Source organism: Bacillus rossius, chromosome 1, assembly GCF_032445375.1.
Source record: "Bacillus rossius redtenbacheri isolate Brsri chromosome 1, Brsri_v3, whole genome shotgun sequence".
Classification (NCBI taxonomy): Eukaryota; Metazoa; Arthropoda; class Insecta; order Phasmatodea; family Bacillidae; genus Bacillus; species Bacillus rossius.
The window spans coordinates 38,672,285-38,693,845 of NC_086330.1; the positions used below are offsets into that span (position 1 = coordinate 38,672,285).

General features: G+C 36.9%; 1 protein-coding gene across 1 annotated transcript in view; it reads left to right on the forward strand.

Annotated features, from left to right (window-relative positions):
• LOC134535012 (probable ATP-dependent RNA helicase DHX35) overlaps positions 1-21,561 on the forward strand; it is a 68,434-nt gene that overhangs the window by 42,168 nt on the left and 4,705 nt on the right. The window contains exons 4-11 of the mRNA XM_063373839.1: positions 2,761-2,943; positions 5,179-5,319; positions 8,924-9,086; positions 12,542-12,703; positions 15,143-15,289; positions 15,666-15,807; positions 17,263-17,549; positions 19,898-20,206. Coding sequence (XP_063229909.1) covers positions 2,761-2,943; positions 5,179-5,319; positions 8,924-9,086; positions 12,542-12,703; positions 15,143-15,289; positions 15,666-15,807; positions 17,263-17,549; positions 19,898-20,206 — 1,534 coding nt within the window. The remainder of the gene's footprint in view (positions 1-2,760; positions 2,944-5,178; positions 5,320-8,923; positions 9,087-12,541; positions 12,704-15,142; positions 15,290-15,665; positions 15,808-17,262; positions 17,550-19,897; positions 20,207-21,561) is intronic.

The following is a 21,561-nucleotide window of genomic DNA, read 5'->3' on the forward strand; positions in this document are numbered from 1 at the left end:
TTTAATGGCTTCATTTGTGACCCAATATGACTATCCTAGGTTTTCCCTCTCGTGGGAGCTGTGGAAAAGTGGTGAGGGGTAAAAATGTACCCCCAAAAGGGGTGTTTTTGCAGCTTTCTCTTATATCTATAAAATTAATCAAAGTTTTGAAAATGTAATTGAAATAAAAGTTGCATAACATTAAATTGTAGTCGAATGAAACCAAGATTGAATTTTGTGTACCATCCGCCACCAAACTTTATTAGGTCAAATTTGGACCAGTTTCTCACATTTATGAAAAATTTTTGTTTCAATGTAAATTTATCTCAAATATCTTCGAAAATAACTTGTTTATAATAAAAGTATTTCATATAAAAGTTTTAGATTATTAAATACAGCGTCAAATGGGAACAAGAGTGAATTTTTCGGATGACCTGATACTAAACTACAGCAGGTAAAAGGTTATTTAGTTTCTTGTCATTTCTAATTGTTCTGTAAATTCATTACAATAACACTCTTTCATTTTATTTTTAATCTCAAACTAGCTGCAGTACCCAGCATTGCCCGGGCTGAACACAGGGTGAAGAGGAACTGTTTAGAGATCAGATGTAGTTAGTAATTGTCTTCTTAATTTGAATGTCAAGTGTGCAAAATAATTTATGTCACTTTTAGATCCCGACAGACGTTCTGCCAGTTTATAGTTATTTACCTGGTCTGTATGTAATCTAGACTCTATAAAGCAATATAGAAAAAAAAAAACTGAAAAATAAGGGATTACTAATATTGAAAAGATTCCATTATCTAGCTAATGCTCGGCATGCATTGCAATGCCTCATTCAGTTTTGTTTTGTAATATGTTTGAAGTAGTAACACATATACAAATAATCTATCCATGTCTCTAAATATATATTTATCTCTATTTACATCTATAGTCCTATATATGTCTGTATCTATCTATCTGTATTTATCTCTTTATATCTACATACATACCTCACACTATCTCTATGTATTCTATATGAGGGTACTGATTGCTTCGTTGTTAATATCACACGGGTGTTTTTTTCTTGTATGGGAAAATTAAGAATGATAAGGCATCTATTGCATGGCAACAATGTTAATAGGCAATAGGAAATAAACTTCTAGCGCCTGCGGCATTGTCAACACACACTTCGTACGTGTACTGCATGTTGTATCTAACCCCCTCCAACGCATTTGATTCTAAATTGGCCTTTTAGTAAGGATCCCTAATGTTATTGATAATATAATATAGCCTATAGCCTTCCTCGATAAATGTACTATCCAACACTGAAAGAAATTTTCAAATCGGACCAGTGGTTCCTGAGATTAGCGCGTTCAAACAAACAACCAAACAAACAAACAAACTTTTCAGCTTTATAATATTAGTATAGATTTCCTCAACAGATATTCACTAAATATAATCTTAATATGTTAAAAAGACACACAAAATGTCCATAATTACAACAACATGCGGGATGTTTTACAGCTTGAAAATAATGTTTAGTAAATATCTGGTTAGAAAATTTGAGGCAAATAAGCTATTGGAATAAATTTACTCGAATTGCCTGTGAATAATATAATGACAAGAATGATATAGCCAATTTGGTGTGTGAAACTGAGCCTTAATCACAAATCTACTGAGAATAAGAAATTTGTTGTTGGTTTTAACTACATTTTTCCACTTTTATGTAGCAACATTTTGTGTAACTGCAATATGCTTGGTTTCACTTGAATGTGTTCTGCCTAATATGCAGGCCAACTGCAGGTATGCACCTGTTTGTGCAGTAAAACATATTTATCAGTCAAATTGACTCGTCAAGTTACTCACGTGTTTTCATGTTCTTTCTGTAAATTGTTTTTGTGTGTTTCAGGAATATTGTTAACATCAGATATATGGTAAAATGATCTTAAAATCCATTTGTTGTGTAATTTACCTACACTAATACATATTTACATTTTTATTAATATAAATCTATTCAGTGGAAAATATTTTTCATTGAATTTTAGTGGTTTTTGGTATGTTGAAACATTTAAGATAGATTTGTGAACTTTTGATTATGATTAAAAAAATTAAAAATTAGTTAGTGTCTGTGTGTTTCATTAAATTGGTTTACTAAAATAGTAACTACTGTAGACACAAATGCTTTTATTTGTATAATTTAAGAAAAAAGAGGACCCAGCTATCCAATAGCTATCTTAGTTAATAACTATTGTAAGAGTGGATGTAGTGTATTGTATTGCATTAATGCATTTGTTGCTTTTTTGGTCCTAATTATTTACTTTAATTTTTTTTAATATTTGCATTAGCTACTATTTCAAGTTGTAAGTCCATTTTGTCTTTGTCTATGTTTTTTATATTTTTTTTACTTTTTTTTTGCATTTCTGTGAAAGTTTGTTTTGTGTTTGTTTTTGTTTTTGTCTAACACCTTGCCCCTCCTTAAAATAAATAAATAAATAATAAAACTCTTTCCTTTTGTTGGTGGAAGTACTAGATTTTTCTAAATTTTTTAAAGATTTTTTTAGGAAGGGGGGGAATATATTCCCGTTCCCCACTCCCTTGCGTACGCCCCTGCCCCGTGGGTCAAAGTCTGATTTTTCTCAACTGGAAAACATGGTGGACGTTGCAGTGAGCTGATGTGTTTTATCGTCACATCCTTGTTTTCTCAATGGATGCATCTGGGCTCTGCGACATCCTCACCCATCTCTGATGACCTAGATGTCTAGGTGATGTCGAGACGTAATTCACCTATTTTTGTTGTGCAGTACCTGCTGGAAGCTGGCTGGGGCAGCGACGGGAAGGTGATAGGGGTCACGGAACCCCGGAGAGTTGCCGCCACGACTCTCGCGACCAGGGTTGCAGAGGAGAAGGGCTGCCTCCTGGGCCAGGTCGTTGGATACAGCATCAGGTTCGACGAATGCTTCGAACCGAATGTGACGAAAATCAAGGTTGGTTTCATGAAATGCTAAATTTTAAGTGGCGATCTATTTTGATCAATCAGATAAATATCCTGCATCAGTCCTACAGGGAATTTTTCCTGGCATTTTAACATTTTCAGTATGAGTCTTGTGTGTAATACAAGTACACTGTTTAAGTCTGTTTACATAAAAATGTAAGTTAATACGCTGAAATGCAAGTTATATTGTCATGGTTCAAAATTTTGCAGGGTTTTTGAAATCAAATTTGGGGACTTAACTGATGGGACTCTGGGCTGGCTGCTCTGTTCACTCGTCGGCGCAAGTGGCGTGACCAAGTAATCGGGACATGGGGCCGGCACGGCGCGCTGCTGGCTTGCAGAGTGCACATTCTTATGTAGTTTGCTTGTTCGGCCGTGCGCTGGCACAGCCACTGGCCGCGGTTACTTGGGTGCGCTGTCGTAACAGGCCGTGCAGTGTGGCCTGCACGTCTGGGTAGAGGGGGTAGCCTTCTCAGCTGTCCTGGTTAGTTGGCTTCAATAACCAGCGTTTGTTATGGTAGGCACGGCAGTGCGCGGGAATTTAAGCGAAAGTGTTTGTAATCTCGGGGCTCTCTCAGGGGGTGGCTATGTCTCTCTCCTGTGGTAACAAGTCGTTTAGTTAGTTTTTCATATAATCAAGTTTAAGCTCACTCTGGCGGAGGCTATGCCTTTCATCAGTGGTCACGAGTTTTTAAAGTCATATTTTGAAAATGTAATGTTCGTTCAGGTTGGCAAGGGCAGGAGAGGCCCATATGTTAGTTTTAAAGTAATGGATCAAGAAATGTTATACTTATTTGAAAATATGTGTATTGATTTATCTTTTCCTATTTTTAATAATAAATTATGGTGTAACGTATTCGGAAGGATTAGAGAAGAGATTAGTGAAGCTCTCTCTCTCTGTCTCTCTCTCTCTCTCTCTCTTTTATGGTCGTTCAGTAGTTAATTACGGATGAGATTGTTGTCGTATTTTAATCACGATCTGTAAATGTTCTTTGAGACTGATTTTGCTTCTTTAACTTTAAAAATAAAATGTAAAGTCATTTGCAAATTAGTATTAAGTTATTTTAAACATCTCCTTTAATTTATCTCTCACCAGACATCCTGTACAGGATGACGAACCTATTCAATTCGATCCTAGGTACATTAAAGTATTTTATTAAGTTAAGAGGAATTGTGACTAATGCCTTTCGCAAAGTAAATGCCAAGCGAGTATGTCCTGAAATACGGTTTCCCCTCCAATGAAGATAAAGAAAACTCATAGTTTTCGATGGATTTAATGTGACATTTGATTTGGTAGATTTAAATTTGATTGAACATTTATTGAATTATTTTATTGTTTATTGTTTAAGATTGATTAAAAAATTAAACAGGTTTAACCAAAACTTAATTCAAATCATAAAAATGTTTGAAATTCATGGAATGTCATTGTTTCCGGACAAAAATTGTACCAAAGTGCGGAGATCAGAAAATTTAATTTAATTAATTTTATTGTGCATCTCTTATTGAATCATGTTTAAACCATAAATGTTTGCCAATTAATTTTTATTGTTCTGAATGTTTCTTTTAAATTATTAATTTACTATAAACTATTTTATTATAAAATTACAGCATATAAATGCACTCTTTTTGTGGAATCAGTATTACAAAACAGTAATTTATAAAATAAAAACAATAACACCAAAATCTTCTGTTTTAAAAATGAAATTTGACCAAAAATAAAACCAAAAATCTTGTCTCTAAAAGTTGACACTCGAACATTATTCGGGCGGTATATTTTTTTTACATATCATAATTACGTTTTCTCTCTTTGTATATGATTGTCAAATACATAGTATGAAATGTTTATTTTGTAATTTATTACTGAGAAGTTGTTTCAAGTATCCTTACCATTTAGCATACTACTAAGATCTCAAGAGCCAGAAATAAATTAATATATATGCAAAACAAACAGAATTTTAAGTTTTGAAGAAACTATAAGTTAAATTTTTATTTTTAAGGTAAAAAAAGATATTCACACAGTTACGACATAAACAATTTCTTTTTGTGTCAAAAATCTACCCCAAATAATGTAGTCCTTGTCAACTACACAGATGCTGGTGCTAGAATTTATGAATTGAACTTCCTGAAGCATTTTTATTAAAATATTTGTCCTCAAATTTAAATTTTTTAGAATACTTAAGAATTGAATAGATATTTGTGAATGAAAGTGATGTTTGTTGTTTTGCAGTTCATGACCGAGGGGATTCTGCTGAGAGAGATGATGGCCGATCCACTGTTGAGGAACTACTGCGTCATTGTGTTGGACGAAGTCCACGAGAGAACACTTTACACAGACATTGTGATGGGGCTCCTGAAAAAAATACTCCGTGTAAGTTATTTCATAGGATATTGAACGTAAAACATTGTGATGGTGTAAATGTGATGGTAATGGTGTGAATACACGATATAGAAGGATTAAAGTAAATTTTGTTTATGGAAAGTAAATTATAAAATGTATAGCCTAAATTATTCTTTCTATTCATTAAAAATATTGTATCAATAACACAAATAATTGCCTACTGTTGCACAATTCCTAAAACATTATTAATGGTTTGTCGTGTCAACGCCTTTCTTAAAGTGCTAGGCAGGTGTGCTCTACGCTTACAATCTTCTTTTATGGCTGCCTAGGGTGTTGCTGATAGCGATTCTTCTATTTGGTGCTAGTGCAAATTCCTGGGTGGAGTGGGGGGAAATGGCCGAATCAGCTTGGGGGTGTGTTCCCAGCGAGGGATGCCTTGAAAGTGGCTGTCGGTTGATTCGCGAGCCAGAGTCGGTATGTGATGCAGAAGGTTAATTGTCCCTGGGAAATGGCGCTGGGGTAGGTACAGGCCTAGGGAAGTATACAGTGGACGGGCGTGAAGCTACTGTGTTCTTTCTCCTCTCGGCAGCCGCTCGGTCCCGTCTGTGGCATAGACCCAAGGGGCCGGGTCGGGAGAGTCCTCTTCCACAGGAATGAAGCCTGGCCAGGACGGGGGTGGTGCGCTGGGGCTTGGGTTCGGCTGGGGGGGGGGGGGGGTCTTCTTAACCTCACCTCTGTACGAGAAGGGTATCTGTCGTCGTGGTCTACTTACTGATGGAGCGGCTGCAACTGCTGGGCCCTCCTGGGAGTGATGCTGGCTTTGGTTGAAGATCTGTTGGTTGATGGGTTTCCCCGTGGGTTGGCACGTTCCACAGACGAGTACACACTAATTCTCAGACAGCGGTTTATTGTCCTGACCCCACACAGGTGGCAGTCTCTCTTGTACACAGTACTCGAACTGACCAACTTTCTCTACTCACAAGTTCGCGACCGACTACGCTCCAGGTACGATCGCAGTGACTAGACTAGCGCACGCCTCTCTCTCTGTTTCTTTCCTCCACACGGACCTCTGTTGGGCACTCGGGCCTCGCCACGTGACGGGCGGCACTCACTTCGTCCGGCGTGACTAACCCGGACACTATGAGAAGCTGGAGAGAGGTCAGAGCGGTGAGCTAGGCTCGGATACTGAAGCGGCGCTGTGGGACTAGGCTCGGCTGCCGGCAGTGCACTTCGGGCACCATGTGGCTTTTTCTTTCTTTATCATGCCTGCTTGAGCCTCCGGACCAGCTCTCTATTGAGTGCCGCCCAGAGACTCTTTGCAATTTTGTTATGGAGTACCGTAAGGACCTTTACCTCCCCGCTTTTCCTTGCGAAGGGCCGGCCTGTTATACCCCTCCTGAGAGCCTGGGCGTGTCGTCGGAAGGGAGAGGGCTCCGGGAATCGCCGGCCGCTTCCAGGGATTCCAGTCGGCCTACGTGCTGGGAACGCTGCGGGGTGAGAGGGTAGGCAGGGGGTAGCGGCCGGTCAGGGAGGCTCGGATGGCTTTGCCGGTGTTCGGTGTGGTTGTCACGGGCAACGGAGGATGTGGCGTGTGGTCGTCTTGGAAACAAGTGACGCGCTGGCAGTCGGGTAGTGACGGCTATCTTGGTGACCCGCGTACGCGTGTAGGTAGAAAGGGACTGACGGCTTCGTGATTGCAGACGTGCGTGGCACGTCGCACATCCGGTTTTATGTATAATCATTGAGATTTTCCCATATTTTATGTTGTCATTGTTTTGTAGAAAATTTTACTATGTATCTCTAAAGTAGTAAATGCACTGCACGTAAGTATTATTTACAGTTTACCAGTGCTGCGTATTTTCCTTCTGGGTATCGTCATGGTTTATTTGCTAAAGTAAGAAATGTTTAGAGAAGAAGGTTAAATATACTGTTTTTACCTGCATAAGGGTCACATGTATAATTTGGGCAATAAAATGATCATTTTTTTGCTGTAATAGTCGCCCACCGAATATGGGTCTCACCATATATCTGTGTTCACTAAGAGTTCCAAGTTCCGTTGGTGCAAAAGAAACACGGCACTGGTTCACATGCTACCCTTTCTGCATGGCTGAAACCCAGCATGATGAGGCGTAAAGGCTTCAGCCTGGGACACACCTAGAGTATTCCCTAACCCAGACCCCTCCCATACAAATACACCTAGTTTTAGTTAGGTTATGAAAATGAAGAAATTAACCCTCTGTTCTCTTTTTTGTCAGCTTTCTGGGCTACATTATTACTTTGGGAGGGAGTGAGGAGGCATTCTTGCGTCAACACCGCTACATGGCCACACACACTCACAGAACGCTCACACCCAAACAGACCGGTTTATTTTTAGATTTACCCCATCTCCAGCTGAATGCTAGCCCAGAGTCATGTCAGTCGCCGGTGCCGGCTGGTTCGGCCGGGCAGATGAGCACAATGGCGCCATTCATAGTGCTTTTCACGCACTGCTCAGATATTTTAACTAAACAATTTATACTTACTGATAAAATATTTATTTAAAACCAGCACAGGAGAGTTTTTTTTTAAACTCAAAAGTTATAAATTCGCATAAGAACTGAACTTCATGTTTTCATACTAAAAATTGAAATAAAATGTGTGATCAATATGCGAGTAAATACTGTACCCAGTAATCATAACAGTTAATTTACTGTAATTTATCAAAGGATTTATTGTCATTTATTTAAATAAAAGATATAATTCTTTAATACCTGCTATAATAGTAAATACTACTAGACAATTTTACAATTTCCTTTTGGCTACTTTACATGGGTTTACGTTATATATGTGCTTGGCAAGCATTGCATACTCAACAAATTGATGCTGTTAGACTTCTGTTCCTGCCGTTTGTTCTTGTGTATGTTCAGTCACAGCCGTGAGCCAAGGAATGTTATAGGAATAAAGCATACGTGTATTTGTATGTCCTGGTCCTGCTGTAGCTTGTGAAAAGCTGCCCAATTTTTTTTTACCTCCCCTGACTTTTATAGGAATAGGGTTGTGTGTAAAGATGATATGCTGGAACAAACTTATAATACATATCCATAAAGAATGCCATGCCACTATTTATCAGTCATATTCATGTTTTTTAATGTTCCGTGATTTACATAAACTGCTTTTTTGTTTATTATCATTAGCCACACATAAAAACAGTTTAGTGTTTCAGTAGTTTGTATTATGTGTTATTAAATTAATGAATGGAAAGCTGTAGCCTAAATTTTTATTTAGCTAGTTTTGTAGTTATTAAAAATATTTTAATTTTAAAAATATTCAAAATTTAATTAAGATAATTAGGAGGTAAAAATGCTGTAGATGGAGGACTTTAAAAGAGTTTTTCATATAAGTGTGTATTTCAAAGAAAGTTTTTGAAATTTTTAAAGAATTGAAATTAATTAACAGTATAATGCTATATCTGGAGTTCATTTTATGTTAAATATTATCCATGTTTTTTAATTAGGTAAGTAGCTTTAAATGTATTTAACTGTATTTTAAGTGCCTTAATTTTTTTTAAAGCTGCTTAAATACTTAGTTTTTGTTTTAAATTAAATTTTGAGTTCTAATAATAAGATTTTGCTAAAAACAATTTTTTACATTACAGAAACGTAAAACGCTGAAACTGATTGTGGCATCAGCAACTGTGGATGCTGAAGAACTAAGGAACTTTTTCAACCTAAACAGTACCAAAGATGTGAATCAGAACACTGCTACTATCTTGAGTGTTGATGGGAGGCAGTACCCTGTGGACATATTTTACGTCAAAGGTACGTTTGCGGTAGGTTGTGCTAAGCGTGAGTTACTTGTGTCTTCCACATGATGACCACATTCTGGAAAGTCAGGGAAAGCTCAGGGAAGTTGGATTTAGTCAGGGGAAAGTCAGGAAATTTACTTGGGATCTTGGAAATTGTTATGGAAATTTCCCAATGATAGTAATTTGAGTGCGGAAATGTTATGGTCCAGTCTGTTATCACCCAAGCTTAGAAAGCATTTTTTTCATCAGATTTTTTGTTACATGTCAAGATTAGTTGGCTAGGAAACCTGACAGTAACATTCATTAAACATTTGAAGTATGAAGAAACACAGCAGTTGACAAAAATATTAATTTTATTTTTTATTTTTGAAGTTGATTTCACCAATATTTAAGATGGAAGAAACAGTTTTTAAATTGTATCTTCATTTAGTGTTAGTTTTAAATTGTATCTTCATTTAGTGTTCTTAAAAAAATAATAAAAAAAAATAATAGGATAGCCAACTTACATACCAAGTTCCAAATATTGTTCACACATGTTAACATTGTTGTTTGATTACAAAGAAATATTTACGAGAAAAACATTCATCAGTTAAACTTCATTGTACACTTTTTAACTGAAATACGATACACACACACACGCGCGCGCCCGCGCTCACGTACACACGCACACACGTTGCTCTTCAGCCTGGCTCCTACCAGCAAGCATTATATTATATGTCTCCAGGTTACCTAATATTGTGAATATGAGTTGCAAACGATGCAGCACTGGCTGTACAAAGCAACTAACATTTCGTATATTCGTAAACAAGAGAAAAGCAAGCCCCATGGGCCAACTGACCATTCAGAATAAATGTTACCATATGTAGCAAGAGGCCATCATATGTATCTGAAACTACTGAACCAAGGTCAGCTTCCTAAAATTAACAAATACGGTGGATGTTCCATAATGTTCGGGAAGTGAAGTTTTAAACAAAATTTGTAGTTCATCCTGATTGGTTACAAAAATACCGTTCTGCAAACATTCTTCCACACTAGTGAACAGTCATGTGCAAATGTGCTGGATTTTTATGATTACAATTTACCCAAAATGCATTGCACTTACAAAAACAACCTTGGTAGAAGACAAATAATGTCACAACTGTACCATTGTCTGCGTATTTGTGGGATTTCCTAATATTCTGGCAACAGAGAAATTTCAGTTTCCAAACAAATTTAGAGGTCCAATAAAATTGGTGAAATAAGGTAAATTAAAATAAAAAAAACCCATTAACATTAGATTAACCTAACCAACATTTGAGATAGTCATTAAGAGTTGGGTCTCAAGTAATTAAAATTCTTTAAATGATGGCTGATACTATATGAAAAACAATCATCAAAATAACATAACCTAAAAATAATCTGCATTAGCAGCTTAACATAGAATACCAGTTAACAGTATGGTTAAATGTCTAAAGATAGTGGTTATGCAGGTTTTTTCAGTGCATAGTCATGCCCACTATAATAGGTTGTATGTACGGTTCTGTGTGGAATAAAGAATGTGGAGTGTGAACTAGGCCAGCAATGGGGATGGTGGAGGCTGGATTATTTTTTAAAATTTCTTTCGGAAAATTCAGAAATAAGAAAATTATATTAAAAAATTAGCCAGGGAAATTTTAAAATTTGGTGAATGAAAGTCAGGGAAAAGTCATGGAAATTTTATTATGTATTTGTGAAGACAACCCTGCTTTCACATATGTACCAAGTTATTGTGAAAGATTTACGAAATCATGTCAGTTGACAAAAGTAAAGGAAATAGAAGTATTAGATAGCATATGCAGAAAATGGCAAACCATACCTCGGTGTTCTGCAACCCTGATGCTGGCTCACTTCCGGGCACCCACCTTTGGGGTCTACTGTCTGGTGCATTCCTGTTGCTGAAGGTATTTTGGTTTGGATGTGTGCCTACAGTCTGATGAATTCTTGGGGGTTCTTAACTCTTGACGTTGCCCCCACTTAAGTCATTCATTGCTCCACGCAACCGTGCACAGCCCAACTTGCTGTTTCCGCTGCTGTAGCCGAGTCCACTGCATCTTTGTGTGTCAATTTGACCTTAGAAAGCATGGTGTGCTGAACTGCTCTATCCCTTACCCATTGGACTATGCGATCCTGTGGCATTCTAACAATGGGTAGAGAGCTGTAGCAGATCTGCCACATACTCTGCATCAGATTTGCCTTTCAACTGATCTCGCTTGTGAAATTTATTAATTTTTTCATTATTTCACTCGGTGTGGGTTCAAAATGATTGGACAATAGCCTTACAACCTCCGAAATTCAATGGGTTCTGATATTTGAACAGTTTTTTCATCATTCTTAGTGTAGCCAGAGGTGAATCCAGAGGGAGGTACAGCGACGCATAGGCCACCCCCTCTCCTTTCCAGAAAATAAATATACAATAGATTCAAAGACTTCTGAGGTTAATTTTGTGTGGAGTTGCTTGGCTTCGGGGTTGTAGTCGCGTCGAAAGCAAAAATCTCACCGACGTTTTGGTCGATGTTGCAGTCACCATCATCAGGGAGCAGTTATCTACTCTAGGTAACCGAAACGTCGGTGATATCTTCGCCTTCGAGGCAGCTACAACCAGAAGCCAAGTAACTCCAGGCAATGGGCACATAAGCCTGCGATCTTTACTAAATTTTGTGTATTTTTATATTAAATATTTATTAAAGACTGAGCAGGCTTTCAACCATAAACCACCGAAATGCAACTTCTATCATGAAATTATCAGCATTTTTAATCAAAAAATTCAAATCACAAAAAGTAATCTTTTAATATATTAAATTTAATGAATGTAATAAATTCAACATGAAGTTTTTTAAAAAAATGTATGTACTTAGTAGAATGGAAGAATTTATTTTACTCTTTTTTGATCTTAAAACTGTTATTAGTAACTCATTTTTACACTTCTTTGTTGGTATATTTTTCAAACAAGTACTTGCAGATTTATCAGATTTTTTTTCCGAGTGCATCATGTAGTTTTGATGAAATAAGTATCATAAATCATTTGTGAGTTCAATAATATGCCATCTTTATGAATAAATAGAATTCATAAAAAATGAAAACAGTAACACCTTAATCTCCTGTTTTAGAAATGAAATTTATCTAGAAATTAAACCACAAAATCTTTTCTAGTAATAGGGCACTGATAGAGCCACTTGGCTTGGAATGTTTTTGGGTGGATTCAGACATTTGTTGACGTTGACCGTCAGTTTATGCCACTACACAAGTTATATCAGATACTTTTTTCAACAGTAACTCTCATTTGTATTTTTTCTAGCAGTAGAGGAGCTAGTTAGACCTTTTTTTTGTTTCAATATCTTCCTGTGGTGCATATCAAAGCTACATTGGTCGATCGGAGTTGACAGAACTGTTCCACAGTAACTTGTTTCTACTCTATTTAGAAATGAACCTTTTTTATTTATTTTTTGTTAGAACCAGTTCCAGACTATGTGAAGGCCGTAGTTGACTCGGTGACGAAGATACATTTGCATGAGCCAATGGGAGATGTGTTAGCATTCCTGACTGGCCATGAGGAAGTAGATAGAGCTGTCAGCATGCTAAAAGACCATGCTGCACAAAGGAAAGAAGATGGATGTAAGTATTGTTATTGTAAAAAAAAAATAAAGGAGATTTCATTATTTAATTTCCTAGTTTAGATGCCATGAATTTCAGAATTAAATTCTCATGAATACTTTTTTTGTATGTTGGTGTGTAAAGTCCACATGATGTGATGGGAAGTTTCATACAAGCTTCAAGCTTCCAACAAAACTAAGGATATTTCTATGAAACAACCCATTATACAGTTTTTGACTCACATATTTTGATACTATATTATGCATGTCTCATTTGAGTAAAACAATTACATTTTTTTGTATAAAGATGTTTTCATGTGAAATGTATAAAACATATTTGTATTTAATATCACACTACTATTCAGTCTATCAATATGTTGTATTATTAAGTGCATAACTCAACATGCATCTCTTTGCCTTATTTTCAAAACTATTGGAATCCTTCCTTGGAAAAATGTGCAGACAGAAAACTTAAACTTCCGTGAAAACGGCAAGTGGACCCTAGGTACCACAACTTGCTTAGAACGTACTGTACCAGTGTGATGGAAGCGTCCATGAAACCTTCCAAGGAAATTTCCATCGTGCCATACTCGCTTAAGACACAGTTTTTTCCCACTAAGAATAATTAATTTTTTTCCAGTGTAAGGCGGATCAGGAGTCTGCGGCAAAGGGGAGGGGAAAGAGCCTCCGTCAAGCTCTGCTTGGATCCAACTCTGTAAAACACTTGGCCTCTTCTTGGCCTGATTTTCTTTGTTTCACTAATTTACATCAATGTAAAATAATTTAATACTTTCCTCCTTAATTCTTTGCTACCTATTTTACCACGTTTTTATGAACTCGCTTTCATGTCTGTTTTGTTTGTTCGGTACAAATTTTGCAATCAAATTTTAAACTACCTTCCTGAGCTAGAGACTTGAAACTTTAGAAATATTCTGAACTTGATGACAATCCACACACAAAACTAAAAAGCAGAAAAAAATTATATAATTAAATTTTTTAATATACATTTTTATAATGGATTGAAAAGTATAAAATAATATAACCTAGCCTCATACAGATACATAACTCCATACAGATTTCTAACCCCATACCTATTATCTTGAAATTTTGGGATTGTGAATTTTTAAAACCTTTGAAAATACTTGTAAGCTGTCATTGAGAAAACTCACACAACAGTTCATATAATTTGCAGTGCAGTATAATTGTTAGCGACTCAGGTGAACTATTCATGCATTTTTCACTTTAAATCTTACAAGTATTTTCATAGGTGTGTATTACAAATTCACTATCACAAATTTTAAGGACAATCTGTATGGAGTGAGGAATCTGTGTGGGGTGATAAATCTGTATGGGCTAGGAGAAATTATTTTAAACTTTTTAGTCCATTTTAAAAACATGGTGATTGAAAAAAAAAATATTTAAATAGTTATCACTTTAAATTTTGGGTTATTCATAAAATTTCTTGGCATGACAAAGAAATATATTACCTTCCAAAATTTTTAAGGTAATAGAAGTTTCATCAGGAGGGTTTGCATTTGTTAATTTTAAGTGTTTGTGGGCTGTTCTATGGTTTTTCTTGGGTGTAGAGAGCCAGCTAAAACTTCATCTCAGATCACGATGTTTTGCCAATGCAGCTGAGGGAAGTTAGTTCCTGTACATTTTGTGAGACCTAATCCTAATGCCAGAACCTCTGCATTCTCAGTGAAAGGGATACTATCTTTATATATATATTTCTTGTGTGCGTGTGTATGTCACTGAACTCCTCCTAGACGGCTGGACCGATTTTGATGAAATTTTTTGTGTGAGTTCACGGGGATTCGAGGATGGTTTGGATTCCCAATTGGATATTTTATCTCGATTCTGAGTTAAGAAAAAACTAAAAAAACACGCTTTAAAAGCAAAAAAACTAAGCATTGTTGATAATTAGCCTCCATGGCAACGGGCTTTTGCATTGTTGTTGCCTTCTGCGTAACCATGGGAAAGGTTTTTGGTAACGGCAGTGGCGTGCCCAAGAGGAGGGGTATGTATAATGAGAAGATACAAAATGTCCAGCGTAGAAATACTTACCGCCATATGTACATTTGGGCAGGACAATGTCTGTCGGGTCCGCTAGAAAGATATATAGAGATATATATGTAGAAAGATATATAGAGATAGAGATATAAATAGAAAGATAGAGAGAGTTATAGAGATATACATAGAGAGATAGAGAATTAGAGAGATAAAGAGAGATGCTTAGTATACGTTTAAAAAATTGGTTGAGGCATTGCAACGCATGCCGGGCATTATCTAGTTTAAGTATAAATTTTTCACTGCACCATATCATGGGCTCTCTGGATGTCTCCACTTGCCTCGAACCTCCATGCTGACTCTCGCAAGTTGTTAGTACCATGTGTACATCAATGTGTTCAATACGTTTTTGTAACTAATGAATTTTTTTGTTTTTTTTTGTTTTGTGTAGTGAAGATGTTGGTGTTACCGATGTATGGTTCCCTTCCGAACTCGGAGCAGCTCAGGGTGTTTAGGTTCACTCCCCGAGGTCTTCGCAAAGTGGTTGTTGCAACAAACATAGCCGAGACTTCCATCACCATTCCAGGAATTGTTTATGGTGAGTACATTATAAGTACTAATGTTGTTTTACCAGATGCCTGTTCGTTCTTTATTGAGGTTTGTAATTTCCTTAAGTTATCCACTTTCCTCAATTTTACATGATCTTTTGTTTTTGTTGTCTTTCTCATTTACTTACGCAGTAACAATAATCAGATGGAAATCTTCAAAAGTTATTGTATGTTTCCTAAAGATTCAATTAAAATTATTATCGACAAACATAAAGTAATATAAATGAAAGAACATATCTCAGTACACTGTAATTAAACTGTGAATTAAATAACACAGATTTATTGTAATGGCTTTTTGTTGTATTTGTTTTTTTTTTTACTCAATGAAAACTACTAGTTTTTTTTTTTTGATGATTTTGTTTACAGTTGTGGACTGTGGATTTGTGAAATTACGGTGGTTCAACCCTGAAGCGCACACAGACTCCCTCATAGTCGTGCCTGTGTCGCAGGCGTCTGCCGACCAGCGAGCAGGCAGGGCGGGCAGGGTCCGTTCGGGAAAGGCTTACAGGTGAGGCAACACGATTCTTCTCACTCTCCTCAGTTGGAACATAAGATAAACGGATATCTTTTTACTTCAATTCAGAGTTTTAATTGACTTCAAATTGATTTTACATGTAAAATTTTTCAAATAAAAAAAAAGAATTATCTCATTCTAAGGGCAGCAAACAGCTTGTTAATTGATACTATTACCAATTTTAAATCTTGCAATTAATTTTATTCTGCTTGAAAAATTTATTCTTATTGTCTGTTGTATTGTCATTAAAATTGTTATTTTTTTCTGTATCTACATATCATCGGTATACTGCCAAAAGTGACTAAGTAAAAAAGTTGCAAAATTTAATAAGTTTAGTTACCAATTTTTTTATAAACAATATTTTAGTTATTGAGAGATGGTCAGAATAGTAACATTTTAATACCTTATCTACTGATTAAGATACTGACTTGGTCATTTTTTCAAGTTATAATTCTGCCCTTTTATTAGGCAAATAGTTATTTCATCTCATTATTGCTACTTTTTGACTTGGTGACTTTTGGCAGTATACGATGATAAACATAATACATGTATTTGAAAATATTCATGGTTACAAGTATGTGACAATAGCATTTGCTATGAATATTAATTAAATGCTACATTTTCTGTTTAACTGCAATCCTATGCTAAATTTGGACATTTATAAGTAAAACTTTTTAACCTATAATTTTTTTTACAGTCCCCCCAAAGTTTAGCATGTTTGATTTTGTTTTGAATTGTTATCAAAGTAGGGTTATTCATTATTTTGAAGCTTAAATTTTTAGTTACAGTATCTAATAACTTGATGCAGGGTGGGGATTGAAATCTTTTGAAAAATGCCTATAACTCAAATACTAATACACTTCATGAAATCTATTTTTTTTAATTCAGAACTCTCACTAATTGGCATACCAACTTGCATTTGGCTTTACGTTGAGTTATGGGATGTTCTGCATATTAATTTGAATCACAAAAAATATTTTTCAAAAATAAAATTTTTGCTGGTCTAAGAAAAACCATTCCCAGATTTTTTTTTTTGATTTTCTCGCATTTGATACTACATACTTTATTATGGTTTCCTTTTACTGTATTTTGGATCAAATTTGCTTGTACTCCTGCGAAGTTTCACCATGCGTATGTTTGAATTCAATTCGAAAAATATTTGATATTTGTGAGTAATTTGGTACTCATTTTCGAAAATTGATTCTGTTAATATTATAAATAATGAAATCCCAGTTAGCATCAAACGCTTTATTCACTACGTTTACAATTCAAACATCTTCAGTTTCTACACTCGACTTTTTACCACGCTTCCAAACACATCCTCCACACTACCTACTTCCTCTCTCACTCACTTGTTCTCAGGATTGCCAACTCTCACAGATTCAAATAAAAAAAAAAGACACACCAGGATCGGTAGAAGTGGAGGCGGGAGCGCGGGTACGCTTGCAGGCTGTACACGGAGGAAGCGTTCAGCGGCCTGAGCGCCGCCACGCCGCCCGAGATGCAGCGCACGGAGCTCTCGATGGCCGTGCTGCAGCTGAAGGCCCTGGGCATCGACAACGTGCTGCGCTTCAACTTCCCGTCGCCGCCTCCGGCCAGGAACCTGCTCTCCGCGCTCGAGCTGCTGTACGCCCTGGACGCACTGGACAGCGGCGGCCGGCTCACCAAGCCCCTCGGCACCATGATGGCCGAGTTCCCCGTCAGTCCCCTGCACTCCAAAGTGCTCGTCATGTCAGGTGCGCGCTTCCGGGCTCACCCATCACGCGATAACGTTTACACCAAATACCACTCTCTACAAAATAACTAACGTTAATATCTAGACAGTGACGATTCAACCCGTTCGTAGAATAATTTGAAGGAAAAATAAATTACGAACCACGTACTAACAAAACAACTAAAATAAGTTTCAGATTCAATGTTTATTTTAAGTACTTTAAAAAATAAGTTTAACTTCTTGTTACGTGAGCTAAATGAGCAATGTTTGTCGTAAGGAACGCAGATACACTGGAAGTTTGTCTGGTCCCTTGAGAAGTGTGGAAATTGGGATTCAATACATTTTTTGCCTTTAAATTATAATTAATACGAAAGTCCCTAAAATGTGATCCATATGATTGAAATCATGTGATTGAAAATGGTTTGAAAAGAAAGCCTTTGAAATACCGACTATATACCGTTTTTTTGTATATCTTTTCTCTGCCTTAAGACTTTTTTTCAAAATGTAAAAATTAATAAATAAATGAAATATCTGAATTTTTAAATTAATTATATTTTTGTTTCTCAACTAGTTTTCTACATCATTGTACTGTATGCTAATTTTTCTTTGCTATGCTAATTAAAAATACGTTGATATTCAATAATTTGACAATGTCGCTTGTCCCTAATAGCCGTGCTCCTGAACATGCTGGATTGAAGATCTTTCACTTTATTATGTCTGTAGTTCAATGAACATCCTGTGCAAGCTAAGCACTGTATTCAGTCAAATCTCATTGATACAAACCTAAAGATACCTTCATTTTGTCACTTCGCAGTAACAGTGTTTGTGTTAACCAACTGTTACAAAATGTTATCACAATTTTTGTATAATTTTAAAATCAAATTCAGATAATGTAAAAAAAAAAAAAAACTATTGTTTTTTAAGTACATGCAAAATACACCTAATAAACTTCAATTTTCCCGAAGGAAACTTCCACACAATTAAACAGCACCAAATGAACTTTTTTTAGGGATTGTAAAATACAATTTTAGAATAGCTTCTTCTGGGGCTCAAAAACTATTTTTTACTTTACATATTTTTAAAGAAAAGGTTTAGAAAGTACCTACCAAAAGACATACTATCATTTTGGATGAATATGTAATTTATACGTATTTTTCTCCAACTTGACACTGTACCGATATTTGGCATCATTATTATTTTAGTTTGATTGTACCCTTACATTTTCATGGAATTTTGGTGCTAACCATCCTCTAAAACAACTTTGTATTATATTATAACCATTTAACAAATTACTTAGTACTATAACTACCGTGTTTTATCGCATATTCGTCGCACGCGCGTAATCGTCGCAACCATATTTTAGGCTGTTAAAATTGGAATAAAAAAACTTTTCGTGTAAACGTTGCATGATGTTTTTGGTCCCGCTAGTAGATGCTGAGCGCTTTGTGTAGGTATCTTTTCCGTATAAATGATGTATTTTAAAGTAGAAATCTAATATTTATTCGGTCATTACCACTTACTTAATAAATTAATGGAAAAATCCGAAGTTGTTTGACGTGTAAATTTTCTTATAAAGACGTTTTTAAACGTTATTTTGATCGTCTGCGTCGCCGCGGTGTAGGTATAATCTAAAATTTAATTTCGGTCATTGCCACTTGTTTATTTAATTAACGGAAATACAAAGTTGTCTGACATGTAAATTTTCTTTTAAAGACGTTTTTAAACGGTATTTCCTTTATCTGATTGTCTGCGTTGCCGCGGCGTACAGCTTATAAAAATGTAGCCAGCGCATCATTCATGTTTGGTTATGTTGCTTCCCGTATAGAGCGCGCGCACGTAGTCGAATATCAATATCTTGCAGATTGGATGCAACGCGCGCTCTCTGTCAGGTGCCGAGTTAACTACATTTGATAGCCCGCATTCTTTTGTGGCAAGTGTGTACTACGACACGTTAGTTCACGTCCGATTCAAGTGGCTTGCGTTCGCGTTAGAGTTTTGGTTTTTCTATTTAAAGTTGAAGAAAGGTTTTTGTTTAAGGAATTATTAATATAGATTGTTTGGCGTGCTTTTGTATACTCCACTTTTTTTTAAATAAACGTACTTTCCATGAACGGGTTTTGTTTTTATGAATAACTTTACCTAACAAAAATTTTTTTTCTGCATAATCGTCGCACCCCTACTTTTCAAACTTGATTTTAGAATAAAATGTGCGACGATAATACGAGAAATCACGGTATATTATAACCGTTTAACAAATTACTTAGTACTATAACTACTATCCAATTTCTAGCTTTGTGCTGATGAGAGTTTTGTGTAGCAGGGTTTTTGTTAATGAGAATGAGGTTCCACTGTATTGACTCTCCTCCCAAGGGGAGTTTGGCTGCTCGGACGAGGTGCTGTCCATCATGGCCGCGCTGCAGGTGCAGAACTTGTTCGTGAAGCCCAGCTCGGGGCAGGCCGCACTCAGGGCGCGCGCCGCCCGCCGCATGTTCGAGGTGCAGGAGGGGGACCTGCTAACCGCGCTGAACGCCTGCCGCGCCTACGCCAAGCACGGCGAGAGCAAGCAGTGGTGCGACAAGTTCTTCGTCAACCGCAAGGCCATGCGCAGGGCGAAGGAGATCAGGGGCCAGATGGAGCGGCTGCTGCTCAGGTTCGGGGTGCCCGTCGTGTCCAGCGATGGTACGTGCCGCAGGCCATCCGGGCCCCGTTTGAACACTTTTGAACTCAACTACCGTATTTGCTCATGTAAAGGCCCCGCCCGCGTATACGCCCCCCCCTCCTTGGTTTGTAAACATTTTTGAGAAAAAAATTAAAAACGTGTTTTTCTGGGTTTATCTGAGGGCAGGGCAGCTTGGCATGCATCAAACAGCAAGCCATGTATTGTGAGCAGCGGGAGGTGATTTTGTAAGCGGCAGTGATACAGAGACTGGTATTATATTTTGTCCGTTCTCAGTAGGACTGTCGTGAGGCGTGACAGACATACGCAGTTAGTCGTATCTCAAATGACATAAAGATAAAGAAAGCTGGACTCGCGCGCTTGTGTTGTTGGAGAAGAAGAGGGGAAGTGAAGGAGGAAGGAAAGTGGGTGGAGGAGGTACCTACGTAGTCAGCAAGCGCTGCTGGCCGACAGCTGGTATTTCTAACACTCCTTTGGTTGGTTGGCTGGCTAGCTGGCAGCAGGGAGGTTAAGCTACGCCTCTGCCTCTCTCCCCCCCTGCCGCAGCGCTGCCTCTCTCCCCTGCGGACTCGCTGCCTTTCTCTCCCTCCTGCCGCGTCGCTGCCTCCCCCACCGTCCCTCATTAGAACAAAGACGCACGACTTGCCAGTCGTTCCGCCAGCTGTTTCATTTAATCAAAATTTAATTGGCGTTTAAATAAGTCGTGGTGGTATTTCATTTAATTTTATTAAATGTTAGTTTTTCATACCTGAAAAAAGAAAAATCTATTTTTTCCTCCAAATTCGCATATAGGCCCCCTCCCCTTTTTTGGAGTCTAAAATTTGGAAAACGCGAGTAAATACGGTAAGATGCCAATGAATTAGGGCATGATTTAAAGTAGTAGTCATAAATTTGAAGTAGCGCTCGTTTTCATCTATGTACTTGAATTTTTTATTTCACACAATGGCAATGGAACCTAAGTAACATTAAACACAATCAAAAAAATTAATAATATGGTAAACCAAAAATTGATAGCTTTCCCTTTCCATAATTGCTATTCGTTTCCCTCATTGCTTGTTTCTTGAGTACAACGAAAATGGCATGTGTTATGACAGAGAATGGTGTATATTAGGCAGAAATATATTTCAGATGTGTGTATTCAGCAATTGTTTGTATTACGCCGTCTGCAAGTTAGCACTCAGCAGCATCTAGTGAAAAAGGTCTAATTTCACGACAAGTAACCTCTTGCCTACTACAGAGCGTTAGTGGCAAGTCATGTGATGAGATGATCAAGTATTGTGTTAAGTAGACTTTGATTTTATAAAGAATAAAGTTGGAATCACATTTACAGGTTAATTAATCTTTCTTAGACAAAGAA